The sequence below is a fragment of the Centropristis striata genome, chromosome 11 (genome assembly GCF_030273125.1).
Source record: "Centropristis striata isolate RG_2023a ecotype Rhode Island chromosome 11, C.striata_1.0, whole genome shotgun sequence".
Lineage (NCBI taxonomy): Eukaryota > Metazoa > Chordata > Actinopteri > Perciformes > Serranidae > Centropristis > Centropristis striata.
The window spans coordinates 23,756,276-23,778,338 of NC_081527.1; the positions used below are offsets into that span (position 1 = coordinate 23,756,276).

General features: G+C 37.4%; 2 protein-coding genes across 4 annotated transcripts in view; both read right to left on the reverse strand.

Annotated features, from left to right (window-relative positions):
- LOC131980484 (disco-interacting protein 2 homolog C) overlaps positions 1-6,580 on the reverse strand; it is a 282,249-nt gene extending 275,669 nt beyond the window's left edge. Inside the window, exon 1 of the mRNA XM_059344729.1 lies at positions 6,348-6,580. Coding sequence (XP_059200712.1) covers positions 6,348-6,426 — 79 coding nt within the window. The 5' untranslated portion in view covers positions 6,427-6,580. The remainder of the gene's footprint in view (positions 1-6,347) is intronic.
- Positions 6,581-11,931: 5,351 nt separating this feature from the next.
- Positions 11,932-22,063, reverse strand: part of LOC131981113 (la-related protein 4B-like) — a 67,543-nt gene continuing 57,411 nt past the window's right edge. For all 3 annotated transcript variants that reach the window (XM_059345416.1, XM_059345417.1, XM_059345415.1), the window contains exons 16-17: positions 21,544-21,655; positions 11,932-19,489 (exon numbers count right to left, since the gene is read on the reverse strand). In XM_059345416.1, coding sequence (XP_059201399.1) covers positions 19,157-19,489; positions 21,544-21,655 — 445 coding nt within the window. In that variant the 3' untranslated portion in view covers positions 11,932-19,156. The remainder of the gene's footprint in view (positions 19,490-21,543; positions 21,656-22,063) is intronic.

A 22,063-nucleotide genomic window follows, 5' to 3' on the forward strand; every position in this document is an offset into this window, starting at 1 on the left:
CAGAGCTGACTTCCATACATTATATATACACATATACATTATAATCATGTTAGGATAAATTACTTAATGTTATTATCTGTGTAAATGCTGTAATGATGTAATTGTGTAATAATTGTTTGATTTAATGTGGACCCCAGGAAGAATAGTCTTCATCTCTATGAAGACTAATGGGGATCCAAAGGATACAATAAACAATAAACAATTCCAAAATGATTTGGCGACCCCCAGAAATCATCTCGCGACCCCAATTGGGGTCGGGACCCCAAGGTTGAGAATAGCTGTTATAGACAAAACAACCATCTCATTAATTTATCAGTAATAAAAGAAAACTCAGCTACAGCCCTAAACTCCTGTAGAGTTCTTGGAAAATCAGGCTCCTACACTCACTTTCACAGCTTCTCTGAGAGCAGAAAACAGCGTCTGCAGGGCAGCAACATGGCAGATAAATCACACAGAGACACTGGAGTCCTTTTGTCAAACAGACTGTAATTATCAGAGCAGGAAGAGCTTTCCTCTCCGCCGTGAACACACAGATCCTTCAGGAAAAGAAAGAAGAGTGAGAGCTTAAAAATAACACAGAGGAGTCTTATGAAGACCAGATGTGACCAGATGTGACCAAATGTACGGTGTTGCTCAATCAGATTTCACTTCATGACAGCATGAAACAATACAATTTATACTTGAAGATACATTTTGAGATGTCACATGGACACACTGTGGCCTCGACATACTCAAAACTGTTTTGTCTTCAGCTGACACATTTTAGTCACATTTTTGCATCATGTGTCTCAAACACGTTCAACCAAACACAAACGCTTCAGTTTTTCATTACAGCTCCTTTTCTTCTCCACCAAACATGCACAACAAGCAGCTGGCTGCACATTACAGCTACAATGATAAGTTAATTAATAGATGATGAAACAAGAAGTCAAATGTTTTGATAATTCAATCAGTTTCGAGCAAACATGCCAAACATTTGATGCTTCCAGCTTTGTGAATGTGAGAATGTGTTGCTTTTGCCTGCTTTATATTATAGTAAGTTGAATTATTTATTTATTTAATCAGAATCATCTTTATTGGTTAAGTATGTAAAATTTGACTCCAGTTTTTATTGCTTTTATTTAGAGCTGCAACAATTATTCGATTAATTGAACTATAATCGTTTATTAACTCAATCGTCAACTATTTTGATAATAGAATAATTGGTTTGAGCAGTTTTTTAAAGACAATAAGTCCAAATTCTCTGATTTCAGCTTCTTCAATGTGAATATTTCTGGTTTCTTTGTTCCTTTATGACAATAAACTGAATATCTCTTTGGTTTGTGGACAAAACAAGAGATTTGAGGACGTCATCTTGTGGTTTGGGAAACACTGATTGATATTTTTCAACATTTTATTGACCAAACAACTAATCGATTAAGCGTTTAAATAATCGACAGATTAATCGATAATGAATATAATCGTTAGCTGCAGCCCTGGTTTTAATGTACCTGAGTTTTTGATATTAATTACACATCAGATTGGTGCATCTGAAGAATAAAACAAAACAAACAAGATTTTTGGAGACCTGGAGAACTGAATCACTGGATTTGGACAAAGCAGGAAGCTGCTGTGAGCAACACCTCCACTTTCAAAGGCGTGGAACTAATCTACAGGATGACGAATCCACGCATAAAATAAGAAGATTCAAAGAAGGAAAGAGAAAGTGGTTTTCTTGCCCTCGCAGCGTCACTTTCCTGATGAACAAAGAGCGTCCTGCTGAAGCAGCTTGATTACAGTGATGTTTCTCCTTTATACACACAGGCTGCCAGTAAAAGTTGGTGTAAATGCTCCTTTAATTTCCAGGAAGCTCCATTAATGAGAAATCGATAAGTCTATAAAAAACATTTTAACAGATTGTGTCGTTTTTCTAGAAGACAAGCAGCTTCAAACAAACAACAAACAACAAAACAAACAAACAACAACTGATTCAGGAGTGATTTTAGTACAAAAATGATCAATAGAGATGAAGAAATACACTCTCATTCATCTTTAAGACTTAATTAAACTGTTTTGCTTCTCGCTAATGATTAATGAATCCGAATCTGTGCAGTATTTCAGATTTCTAGCCAATAAATTAAGCTTATAAATTTGTTTTTTGGCAGCAAATTAATTGAGATGCAGATGTAAGCGGCAAAATCTAAATAAGACACGACAAGACCCGCCCATGCTGTTTGATTGACAGGCGGCCTGTCAAAAGTACATTTTCTGAAAGTAGAAAATGGAAAGAAAAATCTAAATTTATAACAAAAATACAGCAGACAGGAAAACGCACAGACACTGAAGGTCAGGTGGGGTCTTTGTGTGTGTGTGTGTGTGTGTGTGTGTGTGTGTGTGTGTGTGTGTGTGTGTGTGTGTGTGTGTGTGTGTGTGTGTGTGTGTATGTAATCTGCAGTGTGTTGAGGTGGACAGCTTGTTATCTGGGCTGAACTGCACAGCTTAATATTCAGCCAGCAGCCAGATTAATTCAGGACAACCTGTCAGTCTGCAGCTGTGTGTGTGTGTGTGTGTGTGTGTGCTTTCATCTTTGTGAGGACCAATTTGAGCTTTATTTTGACATTTTTTGAGGAGGTGGGGACATTTCCTTCGGCTGTTTCGGGGTTTGGACCTCATTTCCACGTTGAGATGAGAATAAAAGTCAAAGTTTTCTTTTTTGGTAATTACTTCTTAATGAATAAAGGTCGTCGCAAGTATTTAACATGTTGTGATTAACACAGGATTCCCCTCGTCTCTTGGGTCAAAAGAGGAGCACACGCTGCTTACAGAGATGGAGGTGCAGCAGCCTCGAGATCTATAAATATGTATTAATTTATTTTAATTGCAGCTTTTCTGGAGAGTTAAAGAAACAGGACAGCACCAAGAGACGCTAACACTAAAAATAAAGATAAAATAGAACATAAAATACAGATAAAAAGATCATAGATAATAATAATAATAAATAATACATATAAAATCATCAGGAAGACGGAGTATGATATTACCTAAATGAATTACATGTCATTTAGCAGACGCTTTTGTCCAAAGTGAATCAATATTTACATTGAGTGTGCAGGTAAAACAATAATAACTGATCATTATTTACAAAACTCTCAATTGTGGCAAATACATCATCAACAGCTATCAACCATCAATACTTTGGAAACATTAATGAGTCAATAAATCTATTAGATTGATGATTTTTTTTATTTTTTTATTTTAGTCTACAACCTGAAGATTTTCCTACCTGAAAAGTGTTACTTCAGAATCAGCACTAAAGCTCAGGTAAATATTAAAATATGTCAAATGATATCTAGTCCGACACAAATATCATTCAATAAATCCAGAGTGTAATCGTGTTGACAGGGTTAGTTTCAACCAGAAAAACTTTGCCATCAACAGCTGGATGCAGCTAATTTCACTCACAGAGGGCATTCTGGGAAATGTAGGAACTCACAAGCTTCAGTAGCAACTTAAAGAAAAGATTGGGAGAAATCCAAAGCAGCCAACAAAACTTTGAAACTTGTTTTTTATAACAAACCAGAAGTCTGAACATCTCAAACCAGCACTGACCTTCTCTCACTGTTCCCTCTGAGGGGCCCATGAGCAAGGCAGCTACACTACCGGTCAAAAGTTTTAGAACACCCCAATTTTTCCAGTTTTTTGTTGAAATTCAAGCAGTTCAAGTCAAATGAACAGCTTGAAAGGGTACAAAGGTAAGTGGTGAACTGCCAGAGGTAAATAAAAAAAGGTAAGCTTAACCAAAACTGAAAAATAATGTACATTTCAGAATTATACAAGTAGGCCTTTTTCAGGGAACAAGAAATGGGTTAACAACTTAACTCTATGGAGTCTTGGGCTATTTTGTCCATTTTTGAATTCTTTTCATGTCTTTGTAAGTCATTTTGTGTCTTTTTTTGGTCATTTTGTGTCTTTTTTTAGTCATTTTGTGTCTTTTTTAGTCATTTTGTGTCTTTTTTTAGTCCTTTAGTGCAACATAAAATGTGATTCTGAATCTTTTTTTTTACTTTCAAAACACTATCATGCTCAATAAAGAATTTTAAATGTTGCAAATGTGCATTAATTTCAGAGTACACTGAGACATTAAACTGCAGCCATTTTCAATTAAATTCTGGAAAAGTTGGTGTGTTCTAAAACTTTTGACCAGGAGTGTAAGTTCAGATCATTTTGAATTTATTCACTCAAAATAACTCTTCAGGGTATTTGTGATTTATTATTTGTTCCTTGATGTAAAAAAAGCTGCAAGGTTTCTGCAGAGTGTTTTCATGCATGTCACTTTCTGGAACACAAACTGACATTTCAAACCCGACAACCTCTCAAAGGAGCTGAGAGGACGACGAATCGGCATGAGGAGGAGGAGAGGGAGGATGGAGGAGTCTAATGCCTTGCTCAGAGGCTCCTGCCACAGGACACACGGTCCCTGTGAAGCTGCAGAGACACCTGACTGTTGATAAAGCCGTCCTCGCCCTGCAGCAGCAGCAGCAGGAGCGGCGGCGGCGGTGAGGGGGCTCCGCAGGAGGAAGGGATGATGCGTGGAAATCAAAAAATTAGGTCAAAGTCTGCGGGATGCAGAGCTTTGCATTCTGCTGCTGGCGAACATTTGCAGCATCAGCTAAGCATGTAAATAATGCAAGGGGGCATGTGACCCCATTTCCCCCCAGACGCACTTGTTTACATTGGAGCAACTCTGAGCTGGCGGTTTATATGAAAAAAGGAAGAAGAAAGGAATGTGTGTCACCTTTTTCCCATCCCTCCCTCCCTCCCTCCCTCCCTCTTTCCCCCTCCTCTCATTTTCTCTCTCAGCTCAGATGCAGATCCCTCAGCTCAAAGCTGCATCTGCAGCAGTGGAAACATTAAAATGCAATGTGTGCATTTGCAGTCAGCTGTTAGAATCGCTTCCCCTCTCCCTCTCTTTTCTCCCTCTCTTTTCTCCCTCTCCCTCTTTTCCTTTCTTTCTCCATACATGGCTGAGCTCCGCAAAAGCCTCCAGACTCCATGAGAAACAGGGAAAACACAGCTCGCCTCGCAGGCAGCTGAAATATGACACTATGATACTCTCCAGGCTGAGAGAGGGAGTCTGCAGCAATGTGACATATCAATCTGAAAAAGAGGAGGAGGAGAAGGAGGAGGAGGAGAGGGGAGAAGAGGGAAGCTAATGAGAAAATCAATACCAAGGCTGCATTTGAGCATCCTGCAAAAAGAGGCCAATATATGCTGTGGTGTTATGGAAAGAAGCTGGAATAGAATGGAAATCATTCATCGCCTCCGAAAGCCGCCTGGCTGCAGTGTGTCATGTGAAAACTGTGTCTGCTAACAGCTGCACGCTCTGTGCACATAATCTAAGCAGCATGCAGAGCTCTGCTCAACGGGATTTTCCAATATGACAGCACAGAGAGAGAAAAAAACCTCAGCGACAACAACTTCTTATTGACAAACCCAAAAAAAGACAAATCTCTACAGCATTCCTATGATATTCCCACTGGGAGCTAGAATGCCCCTACAGACTTTAAAGTGTACTTTATGATGCTGTTTATCTGCTGTCATGTCAAAATCAACATTAAATCACAATTCTAATAATAATTTGCTGCTTTTCTTTGTTTAATATCAATATCATGTGAATATTTAAGGTTTGCAATTTGCAGAAAAAGCAATTAGAAGATGTTAAATAAGGATTTGGGCACTTGTAAAAGGCTTTTTTTTTTTTTTTTTTTACTTTTTTCAGCACTTAATGGTCAATTAAGGCATAGAAACAGATAGTTAATAATTCAAATAATTAATGACTGCAGAGTTTTGTTGTTTTGTTTGTTGCATAGTGAGGATTTTAGTGTCGATAAAGTGCATTTAAGGATTTTTTTTACTTAAAATTCCTGATATCTGGTGCAAAGTAATGCCTTTGTGCTGTGAGGCTGATTATTTAAAATATTTATGTGTACTTTTTAATGTCAAATCAAGCAGTTTTGATGCTTTATTTGATATGTCAGGGGAATATTATAGGAATACTAGAGTGCTTTAGAGCAAAAACACCAAAATACCAAAACACCTCATCCCCTGCATCCAAATCACAGCCAGATCAACCAGAGCACTCATCATGGCAGCGTGTGTGTGTGTTTTTAATAAAAATCTAAATGTGGACTTGAACTTGTGGCAGCTGGAGCTCAACACTTTTCCTCCTCTGCAGCACAAAACTCCCTCCAAACCCGCCCGGTCCTCTCCGCAGAGACAGCCCGGCAGAGACCCGAACACCCCGGGAGCAGCAGCAGCAGAGCCGGGCACAGCCGCCCGGAGCTCCGCGGTGGAAGCCAAGTACTCACCCTCGGATAACTCCAGCTCCAGCTCGGCCAGTTTGGCCCGCACCTCCGCAGGAAGCGGCACCGGGTCCCGGTCCGCCATTCCGCCGTTAGAAACCGACTTAAATCTCTTGTTTTTCCTCTTTTCTCCTTCCAGGCTTCTCCTCAAACCCCAAAATATCCAAAGTCAGTCAGACTGAGTCTCTGCTAGTCGCTGTCTGTGCGGCAGCAGCGCTGTTGGTCTCCGCACACCGACGGTCAAGTTACTACAAACATGGCGGCTCCACTTCCGGTGCGTTTATCTTAAAAATAAGAGTCGATTTCCCCAACCAGTTTTAAGAAAACAAATCTTATAAAAACCCACTTACTCAGTTTTTACAAAGATTATAACATTCAACAGAGTCTTCTTATATGTTATTCCTTATTTCAAAGCTTATTTTTTACTACTATTTATTTTTATTTTTATAAGTATGTACGGGTGTGGGGGTTTGAAAAAAATGTTTTATGAAAAAAATTAATCCATAAAAAACACAATATTTGTAAATGCAGACTAAACAGATGTCTTGTTCAAGATTTTCGCAATTATATATATGTGTGTGTATTTTTTTTTATTGTGAAAATCTTGATCTGTATAGTATAGCATTATACATACATTACACACACACACACACACACACACTTATTTATAACGATTATATTAGTTTCACATTCAAGCACATTTTTGTGGTTACAATTAAATCCTGGGACAGTAAATATATACATTTCTAAAGAAATATAAGGACTTGTATGTAGTAGTTTCATATCCTATCCAGGTTTTATAAGTACGTACAACATGAAAAGATGAAACAATAAATAAATATAATTTAAGACCAAGCAGTACACAAACATGAGATTAAAAAGGGGATATGCAAACAGAGTAAAATACACTGACATTGCGTTAAAAAGATTTTGTTTTGTTTTGTAAAAAGATACTTCACTGTGCAGACCCCAGTACTTCCTTTCTCCATCATTCTTTTGTTTTGAAGGTATATTCATCCGTGTTCCGGTGTGACGCGTGTTAATTAGTGGTGACTTGACGGAGCTCGCAGGTAGAATAAACTGCAGGTGACTTCAGACAGAAAACATCAATAACTCAAAACACATTCTTTTATTTAAGCGACTTCAGATAAAGTTTGTGTTTTTTTATGTTTTGAAGGAGAAAAAAATAAAAAATAATGTATAAAATGACCGTCAGAGGGCGCTAGACAGAATCTATCTATCCATCTATCATCCATCGTCAGCTATAAAATGGTTGAAAATGGTTCGAATAAATAAATTAAATGATATTAAATAAAATAAAATCAGATACATTACAGTAAGCTGCTAAGAAATGGTTGAAAATGTTTTTAAATACATTAATCCATCCATTAATGAATAGATTAATTAATTGAATTTAACTTAATTAAATTTAATCAGGTATATTATAGTATGAAATGGTTCAAATTACTAAATGAAATTATGTAAAATAAAATAAAATCAGATAAATTACAGTAAGCTGCTAAAAAAATGGTTGAAAATGTTTTTAAATACATTAATTCATCCATTAATTGAATTTAACTTAATTAAATTGAATCAGGTATATTATAGTATGAAATGGTTCAAATTACTAAATGAAATTATGTAAAATAAAATAAAATCAGATACATTACAGTAAGCTACTAAAAAGTGGTTAAAATGTTTTTTAAATACATTAATTGATCCATTATTTAATAAATTAATGAATTAAATTAAATCCTTCATTAACTCATCATTTTACTTATAAGTTAACTCATATTTAAGTTGTCTTCAATAATTTTTTATGCCTGGTTTAACAACAGAAATTTTATTTGAGCAAAAGCCACATTTATAAGTTAGTTAGAAGTGATTTTTCCATCAGTCTCTCTTCTTCCACTGTCTGTCTTCACCACTAACTCCAGTTGATCTGGAACTTAACCAGTTAAATATTCCTCCACCATAAAAACACCATAAATCTGTTCTGACTTCGCCTCAACCCTGAGAACAAACACTTCATGATAAAAATGCATCTCAGAATCTGTTTTCTTCACTGAAGGACATTTCATTAAACTCATCATCCTCCTCCTGTCTCCACTGGCAGCAGCAACATAAATATACATCACATGTGACAAAAATATAATGTCCTGTTTACTTTGCATTAATAGATCACAGAAAAATAAATATATTTTAAAACATCCTGTTGGATGAAGGAGGAAAGTCTGCAGCATCTTGTGTGAACACGCTGCCATCTTGTGGCTTTTCACTCTCATCAGGAGCATCGGACACGTCAAACATACATTTCTTTCTTACCTGCACAATTCATGTACACTACTGGTCAAAAGTTTTAGAACACCCCAATTTTTCCAGTTTTTTATTGAAATTCAAGCAGTTCAAGTCAAATGAACAGCTTGAAAGGGTACAAAGGTAAGTGGTGAACTGCCAGAGGTAAATAAAAAAAGGTAAGCTTAACCAAAACTGAAAAATAATGTACATTTCAGAATTATACAAGTAGGCCTTTTTCAGGGAACAAGAAGTGGATTAACAACTTAACTCTATGGAGTTTTGGGCTATTTTGTCCATTTTTGAATTCTTTTCATGTCTTTGTTAGTCATTTTGTGTTTGTTTTTTTAAGTCATTTTGTGTCTTTTTTTAGTCATTTTGTGTCTTTTTTTAGTCATTTTGTGTCTTTTTTTTAGTCATTTTGTGTCTTTTGGTGTCTTTTTTTAGTCCTTTAGTTCAACATAAAATGTGATTTTGAATCTTTTTTTTACTTTCAAAACGCTATCATGCTCAATGAAGAATTTTAAATGTTGCAAATGTGCATTAATTTCAGAGTACACTGAGACATTAAACTGCATCATTTTCAATTCAATTCTGGAAAAGTTGGTGTGTTCTAAAACTTTTGACCAGTAGTGTACATACACATACATATATATATATATATATATATACATACATATATATATATATATACATACATATATATATATATATATATATATACACATACATATATATATATATATATATATATATATATATATATATATACACATACATATATATATATACACATACATATATATATATACATATATACACATACATACATATATATATATATATATATATATATATATATATATATATATGTGATATGTTCTACTAAGTCTCTTCTTGTACACATTTTTAATGCCTGTATTTTACTTAAATGGTAAATTGGTAAATTATGGTATATTAAAATTACTGAGGTAACAGTGAAGACAGCGCTTAACTCGTAGTAATTGGCTTTCAGACATTAATATGCTCTATTTACAAAAGATGACTGCATTGTATACTGCAACAATATTGCAACTAGCTTCAGCACTATACTGTTTTAGTCTACTGTAAAAATCAATGAAATGCAGGATTTTACTGTAATTCAGTATGTGGTTTTATCACAATGACATAGTGTAAAGTAAATAACAGTAGAGGAACTGTAAAATTAACAGTAAAATACTGGCAACTGCAATTTTAAATATGTTTACAGTGCAGTAACTTAACATATTTCATGCTCAAATGCATGTTTAACAGTATAAATAGGAATACAAAAAGTTTGAAGCAAATAAAAAATAAACACTTACTGGGATTTCTTTTTTTTCAGTGCAAGAACAGCAGACCAACATTAATTGCAAGAAGTCATTTTGTGCATTTTTTCCCTGGTCTTTTAAAATTTCATGCTCAAATGCATGTAGTTGTACTGAGGGCCACTTCAAGTGAGGGTGAGGGCCGTGTGCGGCCCCCGGGCCTCCAGTTGCCCACCCCTGATATATATCTCATATCATAATAGTTGAGTATAAATATCAGTTAATACCACATCTTTAAGGTCATTTTTGAGATTTTGTTATCTAAATTAACACCTAAAATACACATTTAAGGGTTTATTTTATGACACTTCGCCTACTAGTCTAGACGGAATTGTCCAAAAAGTGAAAGTGAGGAGCATTTATGGGTACAAGTCAGGAACCGGCGTACTTTACTTATTTCAAGGATGCTGAATCAAAAAAAAAATGACCTTCTCATTTGCATATCAAAATGGCGGCCAAATTGCCCATCTTGCACAGTCGGTGGACCATTTTCCCCTAGTTTTTTAGATGAGGAAATTAAGTTTTTAGATCTATAGTCTAGAGTCAAAGCAAGGATATAGTGGAGGCTCAGTGTCTTTTTATATATATATATGCAAAATATCAACTTTTAAGGTTAAATTAAGCATTATTTTTGTGTTTTTTTAAGGCCAACATAAATATTCAATCAATATTACTTTTAAATGTTCCAGTTGGTATTTTGCATATATATATATATATATACATAAAAAAGACACTGAGCCTCCACTATATCCTTGCTCTGACTCTAGACTATAGATCCAGAAACTTAATTTCCTCATCTTAATTGCCTACTTACAAAAAAACTAAGGGGAAATGGTCCAATGACCAAATGAAATTTGGTGGCCATTTGATACAAATTAGAAGGTCAAAAACTCAAAATTTCGTTTGGGAACCATTTTTTTTGGACTCAGCACTCTTGAGATATGTAAGGTAGGCCGGTTCCTGACTTGTACCCATAAATGCTCCTCACTTCTTATAGGAGGCCTTTTTTCTGAAATCCGTCTAGACTATACTGTAGATTCATCCTAAATTCACCAAAAGTTAGCATAAAATAATGTCTCATTTAAGCAAAAAAAACAATGTCTCTCATGCATCCTAATGTTTGATTTTGGCCAACAATGTGAATTTTTGTGCATCCTGGGGTCCCTAAACAGTCTGTGAGCTGCATAAATCGGGTCGGACTGGAAAGCTGAGACTCTTGACCTCTGACCTAAAGATATCTGAATATAAATGTTTTCTATTTGTACCCAAAAGGCTCCTTTTTATGCAAATCAAATGTGGTTTGTGGTAGAACCCAATCAGGTTTTTCTCAAGACGATAGCGAGCATAAATGACATGCGGAGTTCCACAAGGCTCCGTTCTGGGTCCTCTAATTCATTGGTACCAACCACATTAATGTTCCAGGAGAAATGCAGTAAATGTGTTATTGTGTCCTCTTGTGTGTGAGTCTTTGTGCATCCTGGGGTCCCTAAACAGTCTGTGAGCTGCATAAATGGGGTCTGAGTGTAAAGCTGAGACTCTTGTGGATTCAATGAGCCCAATGTTCTTCATGTGTAATGATGTTAGTGAGTGAAACTTGAGCTCAGTGTATAAAATGAGCTGCTGTGACCTCTAGGATAATCACAGCCTCATGAAACTTTACAACCACAAACTAGAGACCTGGAGCATTCAGAGGATGGATGGCTTTCCGCACCATATTGACAATAAGAGGGTTTCTCAGCAGGCAACACAATAAACAATCGCCCAAAATACACAAATCTACAAAATGTTTAAGAACCAAATCACAGCATGGATTTTTCTCTGCTGTTCCTCAATGTGTTGGTGTCTTTCCATGCATAATTATGTATAAATTAACTTCTAATTGCCACAAGGGATACAAACAAGATCACATTTAAATATCAAAGGACAAAAAACACACATTGGCTACTCAACAGTGCCTAAATCTTTATTTTTCAGTAAGCTACATTTTTTTCTCCAAATTAGACAGTTTTACATCATGACACAGAGTAACTTAAATTATCTATAGCTGACATGTACGCTTGATTCCAGTCTCGATGGAAGAATAGACCCAAAAATAAACAAAACCAAAAAAAAATCAAAAACAACAAAAAAAAGAAAGAAGCCCTCTTGAACGCAACCTCCGTTCCACATCTGTTAAAGGTGTCGTTAGGCAAAAAATTATCTGTCCAAACCCCAACAGGAAGGAGTCATCGATTGTCCACAGCTGTTAGCGTAGCGAGTGTTAATGAGTTAAACCACAGTGAGAAAGAGATCTTATTCCAGTCAGTTGGTGTGCATTCGTTATTATATCTTGAATGAAAAGAAAAAACACAAGGGGTCCATTTTTATCACAAGCTGCAACCCTTGAGGAAAAACAAAACAAAACAATGGCACTGTCAAAAAAATGGGCGAACAGGAAGGAGGAGACTGAGAGCTGAGGCGACCGACAGGCTGATATGAGGCTCCGTGCAGAAGTCCATGAGGAAGAAAAACGACAACAAAAAAGGGTTCCTCAAAAACGCCACAACATGAGCGTTAATGCCGGGAGGCGTGGCCAAAAAAATCCCTTCGAAAGCATCCAGTCTGAGGTACCGCGCTTCAGAAAAGAGTCACCTTTAGCTGGATTTCTGGGTGGTACGTTTATTTATTCCACACATGCACACATTCACAGTTCAGGGATGCCCAGTTTGTAAAATCAGCGTCTGTGTTTTTGTTTTTTTTCCATCTCCAAAAGTCTGAAGGTGAAACACGCCTCGGCACCGGCACGCACGAGAAACATCTCCTACAGTCAGTGGTGTCACATTGAGTCTTTGATGGACTTTCAGGAAAATCTTTGAAATAAAAAAAGAAAGAGGAAGAAGAGGCCAGGGGTGGCAAGCGCTCAGCTATGTACAGGTTAATCTGCCCAGTCGAGACAAAAACAACAGTTGAATAATGGCACAGTTATTGGTTTTCTTTGCCACATCAAAATGCAGTCCACATGTGATCAAATGGTTTAGACAGACATTTTTTTTCTTCTTTTTTTGTAAATCTGCGCATGTTACTGTACGGTATGTGCCAGAAATATGTCGCTCTGAAACACATTGAAAACAAACGAAAAAACTGTGATTCCAGTTAAGTTGAGCCTCTGCTTCTGTCCCCAAAAACTAAAATTATTTGTACATATATTTCTCAGGAGAGGAAGTGATGAAAGCTGAGAACATGAACAAGAAACAGAAACCAGAAAATAAAAAGTAACAACACTAAGCAGCAGCTTTTTGGCTGAGTGGATGTTTCGCCACAGCGACACTCGAGTGGGGAACTTCTACCTGCTGCAACAACATTTCACTTCATCTCCAGATAGGAAACGCTTGTTTTCATCATACAATCCCAAAAAATGTGTCGTCACGTTTCCAGGCGGCTCCCAATGAGCTCCCAGCTTGAGTGTGGTGTGCGAGTTACAAGCTGAATGTTCTTAAATGTGCTTCACGTGTGCTTCTTTTTGCAAACGCCTCGAAGCACCGGCGTGTCTGAAGACAAAACTGGGACGTGTCCATCAGGCATCGCTCTTAGTTTTTAAAAAAAGGTGGCCAGAGGAGGTGCAGCTTGCAGCGAAGTGTAGTCAGTGTGCCGATTCAAATTCAAAGTTCTGCCACTAATTTCTGTTTTCCCTTCAATTTCTCTAAAGCTTTCACTCTATTATCCACAAGTTCCTGGAGGTTTTCTGTCCATATTTTACAAGAAACAACCAACACCTACATGCAGGAGTTTTAACAAAAACCTGAGGGAGACAAGGATAATTTAAACTAATCCAATTTGTGCTCGACCCAACCGGAACCAAAATAAACAAACAAAAAAACAAAAAAAAAGTGAGATAACTCCTCACTTCTGGAGACCTCTACTCTACATTTTAACGCCCCATTTCAACAAAGAAAAACTCAAGCATTCAACTACATCTCCCATGAGTCTCAGCCTTAGATACAGCTCACAAGGAGGGTAAAAAGAGGCAAAGTCACTGGGTCAAATGGCGTCATTTCATCACAGTACTTATGCAGTAAAATTTAGTTCAATAGGTGGTGCATGATCGCAGAAAAACCTTGGTTCTGCACCGGAAAAACTTTTCTAGCTTTTATTTCCAATTTTGATACTTTAGCCAAAAGAAAAAAACTTGCAAACACAATAAATTCTAATGTTTATAGTGCATGCAGAAATTTAAACACCTGGAAGAAAATGTGAATGCTTTTTGTCCCATTTATAAAAATAAAAAAAAGTGGTGCACTCCACCCTCTAGTGGTCAGAAAGAGTATTACAACAACAAACCGATAATCAAGATAATCTTTCAAAAACTTTTGTTTTTGCACCTGTTCTTCAGCCATAAACACAGGAGAGAAAACTATTTAGATCAGACTCAGAAAAAGGATCTCCAGCATGTTATTTTCTCAACTTTTCCCCCAAAATATTACCACCAAGTGCAGTTAAAGATGCATTTTCATCTTTAAATATGGACAGAAAACCACTAATCAAGTTTCAGCAAAACCAGTAAAAGAAACCTTGAAAAGAAACCAAATAAAAGTGGCAGAACCTGAGCTCTCTGTTGTTTTAATCTTGTGTAACATTAGATATTGTCGAGTCATGCTGCCCACCTCATGTGGACACAATGCAGTTTGATTATATACTGTTGAGTTGCATATGAATGAACACGTATATCTATGTTCAGTATTAGTGTCGTCGTCTACATGAGGAAACTTTCTGCGATTCTGCTGGAAAACAATTCTTTTACGTTTACGTTACATCTAGTATAAGTTGCATTAGTGGCTGCACACAAATGACTAAAATCTGACATGTAGTGCTTTTTTTTTGCTTCAAACTTCCAGAAAAAGCAAAAAAAACCTCAGAAAAAAATAACTTCAAGCGTAAACAGTGAAAGAAAAAGCAGCCAGAGCTTTAAAGAGGATGTTGTTGGACACGCAGCTTTGTGAGGTTCATTAATAAGATGCTCGTCAGTACCACAGGCTCTTTCCAATTAGTGCACAGTGAGAATAAAGGGGGAGGGGCTTAAAGATGCACCTGTACACCCAGGTGCAACAGACCACACAGGTACGAAAAAAAAATGGAATGAAAGACAGCAAAAACAAAAAAAAAAAGATGTACAATTAGACAAGCTGCCCGTCCTGCAGAGAGGAGCAGAATTCAAACTCTGCACACCCAAACTAAAAAATAAAAATGTTAAAGAAAAACATTTCCAAAAAAGCACAACATTAAGGTTTTTTTTATATCCTACATCCAGCTCGATAGCGACATTAATAGTTCAACAAGATCAATATATTTTTATAATCATTTTAAGGTACCTCTTATATTTTTCTGAGTATTTACAACTGTACAAGCAAAGCACACACTTCAAAGTGCACAAATTGAATACAGTATTGACTAGTTTTGCATTTACAAGGTTTATGTTTTTCCCCAAAGGAAACAAAAAAACAACCTGAAACTACAAGAAACAAAGAAAGGGAACAATCAAAAACGATTCGCACATTTTACAAAAACAAAATAAAAAGGGAAAAGAAAGAAATGCTGCTAGATTTGTACTCACTCTCTCTCTCTCTGTCTCTCTCTCTCTCTCTCTCTCTCTCTCTCTCTCTCTCTCCATGTAAGACTTGTGACGTCCGGTACGACTAAATATTTACCACTTGTCACATTTTGTTTAACATTTCGGGGATTTATTTTTTTTTGAAAAGAAATAAACTCTATGCTTGTCTTGTATAAAAGTTAAGGCAAAGTCATTTTTCAAGTTTAAATAAAATTCAAGTTTCTCAAACACTGGATGGAAATTATTTTTTTTACATTTTGCGTATACATAGAGACCTTGATGCATCTCTATTTTCTTCTCCCTAAAAAATAAAAAATAAAGCAAACTTAACGATATTTCTCCTGGAATAAACAGCATTGGTTTATAAATAAGTGGATATGGTGCATTTTCATCTCTTTTACCATTTCCACTGATGAGAAAAAAAATTATAGACCCATCCAAGTGCATTTCAGTCCTTCAAAAAAAAATCCCAAAAATATATATATATTTTTTTTAGCAAACTCAAGCGTCCAAATCAAAAGCAGCTATGAGCAGGAGTACAGGCTTTTTTTCTTTTTTTTTTCCTCTTTTTTTTAAACGAAGCGTTCCCCTCTCCAGATGTTTTTTCTTAGTGGGATTACCCAGAATGCTTCTTGTTGCAGGAAGACTTTGGCGAGACATGCGAGGTCCCACGTCGTGTAGGTTTTGCGTTTCCCCCAAAAAACAGATATTGTGTATAATACAGTGGTTTTTTTATGGGTGTTTTGCATCTGAGGTGACTTTTAAAAAAAGAGATTCAACCCGAGCACTCGACCGATGATCAGGGAGGGAAACTCGCTTCAAAAAAACTAACTTTTATCGTTTCACTATGACAGTTTTATCACTTCAAACCTCAATATATATTTTTTTTTTTTTCACCATTTCTCCAGCCAATGACATTTTTAGAATACAGTAAAACATCAGAGACTTGGTCGGTCGTCTGCCAAAGTGGCTGCTACAGTAGACAGACCTCCCAAACCCAAGCTGGGCAAAGAGTTTCCTCCCTGCATCTGAATTCTTGCTACTTCACTCGAAAAATGTTCCACGGCCAAACAGCCGCCATCCGAAAACGCTGCTCGATTAAGTCCCGCTGAGCCTCGTCATCCATCCCGGAGCACGTTCTGCCGGCTCAAGGTGAGTAAAGGTTGTGAAAAGGTTGGGTTTTTTTTTTCCCCTTTCACACTCTGTGCTTTAAATTTAACTCCCGTCAGGTGGAATTTATCCCACAGGAGTGAAGCAGTAAGAAGGTCCGTGTGCTTTGGTCGATCTTTCCCAATCTTTTCTTTCAGAAACAACAAAAGAGGAGGAATCAAAACGAGGAGGGAGCATGCTGACGGAGAAACAAACAACCAGAGTGGACGCTGAGGAAGAAAGGGGGAGCTGAACATCTTCACCCTGAGGATGGATTTTACACGACTCTTTCAGATTTCCCTGATTGCATTCCTGCTGTAAACCCGCCCGCTCTCGTCTGCCTGCTTGCTAAATTTTCTTTAAAGGATGTTTGGTTCAAAAAAAACGTTCACGTGAGGCCCCCGACAGGACTCCCAACAAATCCCTTTCACGCTCCCTTTCACATTTCACGACTACATTCCCCCCGAAAAACACCCCACTCTTCATTTACCTTCATCGCTTTTACATTCTAGGTCTACTCAACCGTCTCACTTTCCGTATTTCAGCAGTTTTACATGCACTCTTTCAATGAAAATCCTAACTGATACAGAACCAGAGGCCAAGAAAATCCCAAACCACTGCATGCCTATAAGAGCAGCGGCTCCTTTTCAGCAAAAAAAAAAAAAATTATACTTAGAAACGGCATTCATGTGCACAGACGTCTTTCCTTCACCACCACAGTGTGTTCAACAGGCATCCACAAGGCACGACAACAGAAACATAAAAAGGCGTCAGCGATTGCGTCTACACAGATGGTGCTGCAGGGTTCATTTGCTCCTGGAAAAAAAAAAGAATTTGCATCTTGCATTTTTTTCTTCCCTTGATTTTTAAGGATAAATTCCCTTTTTCTTCCGCTTCAGGTAGGATCGTCTAATAATGCATTTGCCTGCGAGTTTGAGATAACAGTGCAAATAAAAGTTCTGACGATGTAAAAATCAAGTATTTTCTACAGACGATATCAGATCAGTAACAGGTTCCAGGATTTCGATGTCTAGCACCATATCTAGAATAAAGAAAAATAATGATCCCACTCTACTTCCAGGCAGGAGACTAACACTCTTTCTCCCCCGTAGAGCCACAAATCCCTCCTCCTCCTCCTCCTGACAGTTCGTTAGCTGTCACAGTGGCAAACAGGTGAGTGTTAATTCCTCCACAGCTCAACAGTGTTTCCTCACCCAAACCGCTTCAGACGAGAAGCAGCTGCTTCATCGTCACAGCCGTTTTTTATTTTTTTATGTGTCAGCCTTTAACCCACCCTGCCTCCTCCTCTGACAGTATGTGCCTGCTGATAGTTTAATTCCACAGTTTTTAATAGGAACAAGCTATTTTGTCTCAAAAATAAAGAAGCAATGCCCAGGAAATGTAGCTTCCCCTGACTCATAAAGACACACGCACTGCGAGCAACTGAACAAAAACACCAAGACATTTTTCTACTGACACAACTGCTCGATGCCTAAAGTTTTGGTTGCAGATAAACATGCCCTTCTTGTCTGACGCTAAAAAAACAAAACGAAAACAGCACTGATATCCCATCACGGCCGTTAAGATACGATGCTGTGCTATACAGCTAGCCAGTTAGCAGTGTTAGCACACAGTAAAAAAAACAACAACACAGCAGAGGGAGGTGATTCTTTACACAGAAAATGATCGGAGGAAGAAATCACCAGGAGCAACTGTACCGATAGTCAACAGACGAAGCTGAGCTGCTGAAATCATCAACAAACAAACAAACGAACGTCATCTGGTGTAAATAAATCTGCAAAAACAATCAGAGCAATGAACACCGGAGGGTCCGAGTCTTGTGATTTAGATGTTGAATATTGCATATGGATGTGAATATGTATTTTGAAAAAAACCAACACACACATCTGCTAATTATGAGCCATAATTAAGCTACATAAAGTTGCACATCAGTGCCACTCAACATGCAAACAAACCCCTCACTATTAGAGCCAAACAAGGTGGAGTCTGTACGCACTCTTTCCCATCATCCCCTGCAGGGGGAGGGGGAGGGGGGACAATGCCCTGCTGCTTCACACACAATTTAAACCCACGAGGCCGTTTGGACAGAATGAATCAATTTCAGTGTTGTCTGTGCCGACTCAGAGGATGACACAACTATGTAATGCAAAAAAGAGAAAAAAGAGAAATAAAACTGAAAATTAAAAAAAAAAAAAAAATCAAATAAATAGAATAAAAAGAATGAAACGGTGCTCTACATGCACAGTAAAGTGCTTTTTGTCTGCAAGCCCTGATCCAGAAAAGAAGGCGTCCTCTATTCTCGTCTGTGACTGGTGATTCTGGGATATAAGTATTGAGTAGCCCTGACTTATATTTCCTTTTTTTTTCAAACGCATCTGTGGAGCGTAGTGACGGGGGGTGGAGGACTCAGGGAGGGCGCCCTACTGCGGGGACTTGGGCGGGGTGTGGTGGGGATCTTTGCTGGGGGTTTTCCCTGGGTGTGGGGGCGGGGAGGCCCACCGCCCCGCCGGCCTCCGGGCCTCCCGCGGGGGTCTGCCCGGGGTGACGGCCGCCGGGCCCAGTTTGGAGGAAGGGGGGTATGTCTCTCTGGCCTTGGCCTCCCCTGCGGGGGTGGCGGCATCCGAGCACTTCCTCTCCTCGCCTGGGGGGGCGGCGCAGGCTGGCTTGGCTTCCTTGGGGGTCGGCGGCTGCTGTAATGTCGGGGCGTCCTTCACCCGCTGGCAGATCTCAGCGTAGGAGGGCTTCCTCAGCTCCTGGCAGCAAGACAACACAGTCAGGAAACATTTTGCACAACACTCCAAACACTAATAGAGTTTCTTTTACACACCTGTTAATGCAGGGGTGTCAAACTCAAATACACAATGGGCCAAAATTTAAAACTTGAATAAAATCGCGGGCCAACATTGAACAAATAAACCTTTTAATATATACCAAACATGTTTTGCTTTAACATTAAATATGGAACCAGCAACGCTTATAAACATACAATATATAACTAAATAGTGCAGACATGCAAAATCAAGTCATTAATTTATTAAATAAAAATTAAATAAAAATCGTATGCCTCTTTTCTATTTGCATCCTTCTGATTTAAATATCAAAATAAAGTTTTTCAACAGGTTAATACATTTAAAAATAAAACAACAATAATAAATGTAGTATTAGCGGTAAATGCGCCGTATAATACCGGCGGGTCAGCTTTTATAGTACAATAATAATATAATAATTTGGTATTGCCTCGCGGGCCAAATAAAATTACACTGCGGGCCAAATTTGGCCCGCGGGCCAGAGTTTGACACCCCTGTGTTAATGTAAATATTTGTATTTGTTAGAGGCATTTTGGATATTGTGGAGAAGCTGATAAAAAATTCAGATTTGATTCATAGTTCTTTATTGAGGTTGTAGGAATGCCTATTGGTTAGTAGTAAACACAGCCTGAGAAGATAACTCTATATTTCCATTTTACTTCCATTATTCTCCATTAATTCCCATGCAATTTTTTCACCTTAAAAATTCCTGCCATTTTGCAACTTTAGTTTACACCCGAGTTGAAATGATGACATAATAAGACAGCAGAGATTTGACCATCATGACCATGTTTTTGTTTTGGGCAAATTCACTGAAACATCTAACTTATCAGACATTTTCATGTCGTCATTTCATCTAAGAAACAAAAATAAAAAAAATATTTCCTGCCACATGCCATCACACTGTACAATAACAAATAGCCTGGTTCATTACATACTGTCTATGCACTTTATGTGTTTTTTTTATGCACACTGTTCATTGGACCTTATTTGTTTCATAGCACCTACATTTTTATACTGTATATTCATATTTATTCTGCACTGGAATTCTATTCTACTCCTTAATACATACTCCTTCTTTAGACACTTTATTTTTACATTACATTTTAATATATTTAATTGTATTTTTATATTGTATTGCTTGAAGTATGCCTAGGTTGTTCTTTTTATTTAATTATTTAATTGTGTTATTGTCTCTGTGTGTAATGCTGCTGCTACACTGTAATTTCCTATCTATCTATCTATCTATCTATCTATCTATCTATCTATCTATCTATCTATCTATCTATCTATATATCTATCTATATATCTATCTATCTATCTAAACAATAAAGCTTGATGAAACAACCTTAAAATGAAGTGGATGGATTTGGCCACATATAAAACATGGCTGTTACTTCCACTCTACTGGGCAAAATCTGAAAACAAACCCAGCTATTTACTGTAATGTCAACATTTTCAGGAATTTCAGTGTTTATCAAACCCACATTTGGTTTGTAGACAGCATTTCATTTGCTGTGTCCTACATTACATTCCCCCTCTTCCAACAGGCCCGTTGGGGGTTTCTGTTCACACCTACATTCGTCTGTAGTCTTCGTTCTATCATCCTGTTTCATCAGCTGCAGCTTTTAGCACTTGTGTTTTACTGCAATGCTTAAATCTAAAGCCGAGGGGACTTTCACCAGCACTAAAGCAGACATTTGCTTTTTCTGCTGCCTTTTTCTTAAAATGCACCATTTTCTTCAGGTACTTTTCTAAATAATAATAAAAACTTTCCTTACAGTTGTTACAAGCAATTATTCGAGACTAAAGCAGTTTTCAAACTGAGTCAGTTTTCCCAGGAGTCATCTTGTCTGTAATCAAAATCAATATGAGACGCTGCAGAATTAAAGCGCGATTCATTTGCCACCTTTTGTTCACGCGGAGATTGATTTGTCTGAGAGGGAGGCGGGAAGGGAGAAGAGGAGAAAATAAAAGGTAAAGACGGAATCGATACTGACTGTGGCAGCGCCGTTGACTTGCACAGATTTGCTTGCAGTGGACAGAGTGCCGGGAACTCGCTCCACAGACAGCTGCACCTCCTTCGGCTTCACCTCCGTCACCTTCACCTCCCTGAGATAAAAACAAAAAAGGAGGCATTTAAATTACAATTTGAATTAATTAGAAGTGCGTGTGAATTTCTAAGTCTGTCTTTCAGAGACATAATGTGGGATAAAAAAATCTTTAAACAAAACAAAAATCTTAAGAGAGAAGATTAACAACTGAAGGAATTTGTACAATTTTGGGAACCATATCTGAACATTATAGCATCTGGAAAATAGGGTCATAAAATTTAAATTATCTTTATTATTATTATGTGTATATGTTTACATGTATGTATAAGTATGTATATGGTTGTGTTTATAAGAATATATGTATGTACATGTTGTTTAGATATGCATACGTGTGCAATGCATACATGTGTATGTATGTGTGTGTGTGTGTATGTATACATAGGCCTATATAATTTCGTGCAAATCT